General features: G+C 35.2%; 1 protein-coding gene across 1 annotated transcript; it reads left to right on the forward strand.

Annotated features, from left to right (window-relative positions):
- Positions 1 to 2,690: 2,690 nt before the first annotated feature.
- Positions 2,691 to 9,235, forward strand: LOC147810882 (uncharacterized). The gene is made up of 2 exons (XM_087162135.1): positions 2,691 to 3,345; positions 5,676 to 9,235. Exons 1-2 carry the CDS (start codon positions 2,691 to 2,693, stop codon positions 9,233 to 9,235), a joined length of 4,215 nt encoding a protein of 1,404 aa, XP_087018261.1.

Consider the following 9,235-nt stretch of genomic DNA (forward strand, 5'->3'; position numbering starts at 1 on the left):
ATGATGGTCCGTTTCCTTTTTCGCGTTCTGTACATTGTAAGTACAACGATGATAAAAAGAAATGATTAAAAAATTAAAGGAAAATAATAATTCAATACAGAAAAAATACAAATGAATGGAGGTTTTAGAACCCCCTTGAGCCTCTTCTTACTCGAACGCAGGATCAGATGTGGTCAGACACTGAGGCATACTAGTGTGTCATGATGTTTCCACAGTTGCTGTAACACTAAATCAACTAAAATCGGAGACTGTCTAACTAGTCGTCTTTAGTGGTCCCAGATTTCTAAGAGATCTAAGTGGGCCACAAAGCTCCTATGGACCAACTCATGTATGAAAGTACGTGAGGCTAAGGAATGTCACGAATGTACTGCTAGGCCGTCAAGGCGCAGATGATGAATATTAGGACAATTCGTGGGTTGTATCATCACCTCCTACATCAGAAAGCCTCCACACGGTTTTTTATAAGTAGTCTGCGCCGATTATTAAAAAAGCGAACCACTTGTGCTCATGAACCCAAATTCTATTTTAAAAGCACTCATTCTCATATGTGGTGGTTATCTTAGCATCAGCCCCGCCAGGGGTTTTAAAAGAACTAACTAACTAACTAATCAACTTTTTTCAGAGTACCTATCCATGTATGGATATCTGCTCTTTCATCTAAATTGGATAATATGTGGTGGAAGGGAAGGGAGGTGCTGCGTTAACATTAAGTTAAATCTCAGAATGAACAATAATTGATAAAATCAAGTCTGAGTCATACATAAAAATAAGTCGCAAGTTGATACATAAAATAGGGAACAAATTGAAGATAAAGATAAAGAAAGAATATTTACACTATTTACAAATTTACAAAAGGGGGAAGACTCCCTGTGCACTCTCTCGCCTCCCTCCGGTATAACCGGGCTTCATTGGTGCAGAGAACACAGTTTGTCTAGGGCAGTGGGGATAGTCATGATTATCCGAAATGCTTAGAGAGAACACAGTCGCTTAAGAAAAAAGCGGTTATCGGGCTGAAATTTTTATTGTCATCTATGAAATCAATGTCTAATAACTTATTGAATTTACATGTTGAACAATTTTTGGCACCTTTAAAAAAGGATGCATTGAGTTTAAAAAGGTACTCGTCTATTTTGTCGATTTTGAGGTCATTATAGAGGGTGTTATTTCTGACAAACCAGGGAGCCCCAGTGATTCGTCTTAGGGTTTTGTGTTCGAAGACTCTGAGTCTCTTTCTTTGTGTATTTGTAAGCGTCCCCCATGCCGGGGATGCATAGCTGAGGATTGGTCTTATGCACATTAGATAAATGTGCCTTTTCGTGTTTAAAGCCATTTTGCTATTGCTATTTAATATGGGTTTCAAAGCTTGATAAGCAGCTTCAGCTTTTTTAAGTATATTAGAGACGTGATATTTCCAATTTAGGGTGCAGTTTATAGTGATACCCAAATAGTTTGCTTTAGAGACTTTGGGAACTTCTTCGTTGAATAATAAGATTTTTTCGTAGTTTATAATTTTCTTTTTATATGTTTTGCGAATAATGAGAAGGTTTGATTTGGAGCTATTGATTTTAACCTTCCACCTGCTGCACCAGGCTTCAATATCTTTTACATTGTTTTGTAGTCTTTTAATTGCATTATTTACATTTAAGGATCGGCTGAGTATCGCGGTATCATCCGCATAGAAGGCTGTTTGAATATTTATATCTCCCCTGTTAACTGGGAAGTCTGAGCAGTATATTAGGAAGAGAATGGGCCCCAGAATAGAGCCTTGTGGTACGCCTGCTTGTATTTTTCTCCTTGTAGAGAAATGGTCATTAATTTTAATTTGAAATGTTCTATTGATTAAATAATTATTAATAATATGAACAAGATCATCAGGAATATTTTGCTGTATCATTTTATATATAAGACCAGTATGCCATACTCTGTTGAACGCTTTAGTTTTAAAAGAACTTTGGGGGAAATTTATCATACATATTTAAGAATTGAATCTGTAGTGGTTGACAAGTAAATAAAACAAACCAATTATATTCATAAATTAAACAAATTTTTAAACATATATTTGCTACCACTCTCTAATTTTTAATAGATTTCATATTAAATTGTTCTTTCACATTATTGGTTTATCATCATATAGCATATCTGCCAACTTTTACGCTGTTGCATACCTGCCAACTCTTCCGGATTTTCCGGAAGATTTTATTTTCATATTTAAAGTGGTAGTAAATATATGCTATTTCTTCTTTTATAAACTTAATTTTTAGTTTATTTTGATCACCACTATTCTTACAAAAATTAAGCACATATATTAATATGCGTTACTATTGTTGAAGCCGGTATTTTGCTACGCCCGTTGGCTTCTTGGCGTCATTGTTATCAGCCAAGAGCCAGTTGATGTGAAACAACAAAAGAGCATACACGCTCCGCAGCGCTACCAGCGCACCCGCAAAATAAATAGTTTACAGTCCACGTTTGATTTTATACACCCGCAAGCTATCGGCCAAACTCTGGTCCGAACGAACAGGAGGATAAAGATCCAGTATATCGCAAATTTACAATAAAAAACCCGCATTCATTATTGGACTGACCACGCATCGCATCAGAAATAACGCAGCATATCTCCAGCCATAGAATTAGTGAAAGGTAGGCAAATTTTCATCATTTATTTACCGCATAATTTCATTTAATAAATAATGGATAACATCGAGAAATGTAGAAAGAAACGCGCTACAATCAGAACTAGCGCTACAAAACTAATAACAAAAGCAGATACTATAATACAAAGTGACACTAAAGAAATAACAGAACTAAATGAAATATTTGAGCAATTAAGTCAAAAGGAGAGTATTTTGACATCATTAAATTCTGAAATTGAAAATTTAATTTCGGTTCCAGCAGAATTCGAAACTGAAATTAGCGCTAGCGAAGAATACAGCGAAAAAATCATTAGTGCTAAGTGCAAAATTAAAAATTGCTTAGCGTATTTAGAATCAGTTAATCAAGTGAAATTAACTCCCGCAAGTTTTGTAAACAATAGCGTTAGCATAAAATTACCAGAAATTCCGCTTCCGAAATTTTCGGGTAAATGTGAAGAATGGAGTACTTTCAAATTGCAATTCAATAATGTTATTACATCCAATAATCAGTTGACAAATGCACAAAAACTACACTATTTAAATTCAGCTTTAATCGGAGAAGCTAAAAATCTTATTACATTAGATGATACATTCACTTCATTATATACAGCTTTAGAAGAAAGATACGAAAACAAAAGGTTAATAGTAGAATCTCACGTTAAATCAATATTAGATATTGAAAAATTAACGCATGAGTCGGCTAAAGACTTACGTAATTTAATTGATTGTGTAAAGAAAAATATAAGAGCATTAAAAATTTTGGAGTATAATCGCAATGATCTTTCTGATATTTTTGTTTTAAATATAGTAGGGGAGAGTTGGATAAAACGGGATAGTCGGACAAAACGGGATACGTCGCCTAGGGACCAGACTATTGCAGCTATCTAGTGGACAACGACAGAAACGTGTTATTTGACCGTGATTATATCATTCTCGGTGCGTCCCGTCTCGAGATCACTATTTGATAGAAAGTTGTAGGTCTCAGAACTTTTTTATTCTATTTTCTTGCCATTTTCTACATTTACGTACGTTGTTTTTTACATTGTACTGCCTATATATATATGAGAGAAAAATTCCGGTGAGTATTAAATTTGATTAACCATTTAATTACCAATATTTTTATGTGCAGTCTATCTTATTTTCTTTTCACATTTAGGCAGCAGCCATGTTTGTTTCATAAAGTGTCGGAGTCGGACAAAACGGGACACTTATGAGTTGGATAAAACGGGATAGAGATTTTTATGTCCCGTTCTATCAACCTATTTATTTGTTGGATTATTACCTTTTAAAATAGCCATATATTAATGTAGGCCTAGGCTTTTTGAACAGCCTATTTATATTAGCTATAGATATTTTTGAAAAATTTAGTCTCCTCTTATAGTAATGCAAAATTTGTTTATTAACGTTCATTATTAAGCATTTTATTTTCGACTCTAGGATTTCACATCTTTCTTTAGAACTAATTGTAATGTATTTCTCTGATGAAGACTTGAGCTTTTTTATATATAAACTTCTTAATTTTCTGGATTGCTCAATTCAATCTACATTCAATTCTAAAAAGAATTCTTCTCTTTGTTTACTGAAGAATTTAAATACTTGATTATTAAAGAGTCTTTCAGGGATCTTACGACATCAATAGAGTGAAATAGAAATAAAAGTGAATTAGAAATGGAAGAAAAGGAAAGGATTATTAAACTACAAAAAAAGAACCAAGAGAACTGAAGAAAAGGCTGCTAAGAAATCTCTATTAAAAGCACAAGGCACATCTCGACAACGAAAATTGCGGAAATAAGCCTTCATGTTAGAAAACTTATAGTCTTTAAAAACAAATGTAGCATCTTATTTTTTGTGTACTTACTTATAAAACAACAATCTATATAAAAGTGTTAGAACAGTAAAATCCCATGAATATAATTTATATAAATTTTGCTTTGCAGTTCTCTGTCAGTTAATTATGCTTTTCACTTAGTTTTATGCAAAAAATTAAACATTGTAAACCCTATCCCGTTTTATCCAACCCAGGTATGCTAAAACGGGATATGTAAGAGTTTGGAAATAAATTTTTTTTTCTATTTCACAGTCATTAAAATTAGTTTAAAATATGTTTTTTGTGTGCTTCAATAAATGCTATAGCTACAAAAAAAGTAATGTATGGTTTGCCTTAACAGATATTCCATAGTAAATAAAAACAATAATGGTATCCCGTTTTGTCCAACTCTCCCCTACTTCAAAAATTGGATAGGGAAACTCGAAGGCAGTATGAATTAAATATTAGCTCAAACGATGTTCCTAAATTAGATGATTTATTTTCATTTTTGGAAAAACGAGCTCAAATATTAGAAAATGTTAGCAAAACCACTCCTTTAAGATTTAAGTTAAGTCAAGAGAGAAATCCAAAAACGAAAACATTTCTAATTAATAAAAGTGTAACTCAATCATGCATTTTGTGTAAAATGAATCATCCTATCTTTAAGTGCGATTCTTTTTTGAAATTGAATAGTCATCAGAGAAGTGAGCTGGTATCAAAACATAAATTGTGTTTAAATTGTCTAAGCAGTCAACACAAGTTATTGAATTGCAAATCGAAACATTTATGCTACATATGCCACTCAAAGCATAATACACTACTCCATAAAGAACGCGAAACTATAAACAACTCTGCGGTTTTGGCTTCTTCTTCTCACGGTCATGACCTCAATCCCGAAGCAGCGGTATTTAATATTCATCAACAAAATAATGAAATTGTTTCTGCTTCTTTATCTTGCATTAATTCGAAAAATAAAACAGGGCTTCTTCCGACTGTTTTAATTTGGGTTTTAAATCCTTTAAATGGATCTTATATTCAATGTAGGGCGATATTAGATTCAGGCAGCATGTCGAATATTTGTACAGCTAATTTCGCTAATAAATTAGATGTACCTCAAGAAAAAATAAATTATCGGGTTTCGAGTTTGGGCGGAAACGAAACTACAATAAGATCAAAAATACAAGCTACAATTTGTAATGGTAATAGTTCTTTTTTGAAAACTCTTGATTTTTTAGTGGTATCCAAAATTACCGATTTTCTTCCTGTTACATCCTTCAAAGTAGATAAGTTAGAAATTCCGCAACAATTAGCAGATCCTAATTTCGCGGTAACTGGAAGAATAGATATGCTTTTAGGCGCGGAGGTATTTTTCGAAATTATCAAGGCTGGAGATATCTGCGTTGCAAACAGTGATTTGGTGTTTCGCAATACTGTTTTTGGATACATTGCAACTGGAGCAATAAATACCCGCACTCCAGAAATTCACTGCGGTTTCATAACCACTCAAACAGAAGTCGAAGACTGCTTAGAAAAATTCTGGAAAATAGAGGATATAGACTATAAAATAAAAATTCAGAGTGAAGAAGAAAAGTATTGTGAATCACATTTTCAGAATACTTATCGCAGAGATGAGCATGGACGATTCATCGTAGAGATGCCAGTTAAGGACGTTGAGCGTTTAGGAGAGTCCAAGGACTTAGCTGTGCGACGTCTGAATCAACTATGGAAAAGATTATCCAGAAATCAAGAAATGCAAGATTTATACAAATCATTTATGCAGGAGTACTTAGACATGAATCATATGGAAAAATATGATGATAATGAAAGCAATTCCGGTAATCAAATTACCTATTACCTCCCACATCACGGTAATTATCGTCCAGAGAAGGCAACCACTAAGTTACGTGTTGTGTTCAACGCTTCATCAAGTACCTCAACGGGTGTGAGCTTGAATGATGTCATTTTGAAGGGGGACGTGGTCGAGGACATTTTCGAAATCATGACTCGATTTCGTAAACATAAATATGCTTTCACGGCAGACATCCAAAAGATGTTTCGACAAATCAAAATAGATCCATCGCAGCTTGATCTTCTAAGAATTGTGTGGAAAGATTCAGAGTACGCAAAACCGGTAACATTCAGACTCAAGACAGTCACTTACGGAACTGCTTGCGCTCCATTTCTCGCAATCAGAACTCTCAAGCAGTTGGCTAAAGATGAATTACAATTTCCACTGGCATCATTAGTTCTTTTGGAAGATATTTATATGGACGATATCGTTTCAGGTGCTCAAAGTTTAGAAGGTGCTCAGAAAGTGCAACAACAGCTGAACGATATTCTATCAACTTGTGGAATGTCTCTTCATAAGTGGAACTCTAATTCAAGGGAGTTAAGGAACAGTTTACCTGTAGGTGACCCAGCAGAGCATGATTTTGCATCAGAAGTTGATGCGAGTGTCAAAACTTTGGGTGTAAGGTGGAATTCAATTGAAGATCAATTTACGTTTAAAGTATCCATCCCAGAAATGACCACCAAATTCACTAAGCGTGAAGTGCTGAGTTTTATAGCAAGACTGTATGACCCATTAGGCCTTTTGCAACCTGTCATCACGAAAGCAAAGATATTTCTCCAAAAATTGTGGGTACATAAACTGTCGTGGGACGATCCCCTTCCACCACAAATCGCAGGTCAGTGGCTTAATTTTGCATCATCTATGCAACATATAGAAACTATTCGCATTAATAGATACATTTTAACTGACTTTTTTACAAAAACTGTTTTAATGGGTTACGCTGATGCCTCGGAATTAGCGTATGGAGCTGTGGTTTACATGTACTGCCCAGGCCTAGCTGAATCTAGCACTTGCCGTCTTATTGCGAGCAAATCTCGTGTTGCACCCATAAAAGTCATTTCTATACCACGTTTAGAACTATCAGCTTGCTTACTTCTTTCTCAACTTATAAGAAAGGTTTATAATTCTCTTAAAATGGACATTGACGAAGTCATTTTGCATACAGACTCAACCATCGCACTTGCATGGATTAAAACGCCAGCCCACCAGCTTAAAACCTTTGTTGGAAACCGAGTCTCCAAGATCCAAACCTTGACTGAGAACTACCAGTGGAGACATATTTCCACTCATAACAATCCCGCAGATCTCATTTCCCGTGGCTTGAATCCTCAAGAACTTTCCTCATCAGACTTGTGGTGGTCGGGTCCGTCTTGGATGAAAAGTGGTGAAATATCGCATTTGGAGGAAATCCCTCTCTCAACAGACGCTCTCAAAGAAGAACGCAAAAAGACATCGTGCTTGATTGAAACAACTCCTATTGACTTTCCGATCATTTACAATGTTTCAGCATACGTTAAGTTAAAAAGAATTATAGCTTGGTGTCTCCGCTTCATAATGAACTGTAAATCTCCGAACAATCGCATAAATGGTTATTTGACTAGTAATGAGATAAAACTAGCTAGAAACGTTTTGGTCAAAATAGTACAAAAACAAGAATTTCCAAACGAATATCACCAGCTAAAAAATAGCAAACCAATTTCTTCGAGTAGTAAGATCCTCTCCTTGAATCCGTTTTTGGATGAAGAGGGCCTTATCCGTGTTGGCGGTAGGTTAGAAAATACACAATTATTGAATGAAAGAAAACATCCTATTCTCCTACCGAAAAAACATCACTTAACTAATCTAATTATAATTCATTATCATGAATCCTTCTTGCATGCTGGAGCACTTTTACTATTATCAGTTAATCGCAAAGAATTTTGGATAGTAAATGCTAGATCAGTTATAAAAAAGCAAATCTGGAAATGCATAAAATGCTTTCGATTAAAAGAAAAAACCGCGACACAGATAATGGCTCAATTACCACCTTCAAGAGTAACGCCTTCTAGAGTATTTTCCAAGACTGGTCTGGATTATGCAGGTCCATTTTTTGTGAAACCGCGATCTGGACGTGGAGTTAGATCAGTTAAAATGTACATTTGTATATTTGTGTGTTTCGCGACAAAGGCGGTGCACATCGAAGTTGTTGGAAATTTAACCGCTGAATCATTTATTGCAGCTCTAAAAAGATTTGTTGCGCGAAGAGGAAAACCAAATGAATTATTTTCAGACTGTGGTTCAAATTTTGTTGCTGCAAATAAGGAAATTAATCGAGTAGTTAAATCTCTTCAAAAAGAAGAATTTGCCGATGAGCAAATTAAATGGCACTTTAACCCACCTTCAGCACCTCACTTTGGAGGAATTTGGGAAGCTGCTGTGAAATCCGCAAAATCGCATTTGAAAAGAACAATAGGTGATCATAAATTGACCCTTGAAGAGTTTTTAACTCTTACTGCACAAATTGAATCCTGCTTGAACTCTCGTCCTTTGTGTCCAGTATCGGACGATCCCGCTGAGCTTTCAGCACTTACCCCAGGACATTTCCTTGTGGGAACCGCTCTTTCCTCTATACCAGAAGAGAACCTTCTAAGCGAAAACATATCCCCATTAAAACGTTGGCAGTTGACTCAAAAACTTTTCCAGAATTTTTGGAAAAGATGGGTTAACGAGTATATTTCCAGCTTACAGCAGCGCCCCAAATGGTTGCGAGAACAGCCTAATTTGAAAATTAACGATTTAGTTCTCATTAAAGAGGACAATATTCCACCTTTGAAGTGGAAATTAGGGCGTATACAAGAAGTTTTTCCTAGTGCTGATGCTAAGGTAAGAGTGGTCAGTGTCAAAACTGAGACTGGAACTTATAAAAGACCCATTCACAAACTGTCAGTTTTACCTATTGACTGA

Source organism: Parasteatoda tepidariorum, chromosome 4 (genome assembly GCF_982258835.1).
Source record: "Parasteatoda tepidariorum strain Cologne lab strain chromosome 4, Ptep-v5.0, whole genome shotgun sequence".
NCBI lineage: Eukaryota > Metazoa > Arthropoda > Arachnida > Araneae > Theridiidae > Parasteatoda > Parasteatoda tepidariorum.

Bases quoted from the DNA above. Each gene is read 5' to 3' on its own strand.
- LOC147810882 (XM_087162135.1), top strand. From the start codon at position 2,691: ATGGATAACATCGAGAAATGTAGAAAGAAACGCGCTACAATCAGAACT. The intron at 3,346-5,675 runs GTAATTTAATTG...TTGATTTTTTAG, and splicing joins TGAGTCGGCTAAAGACTTAC to TGGTATCCAAAATTACCGAT.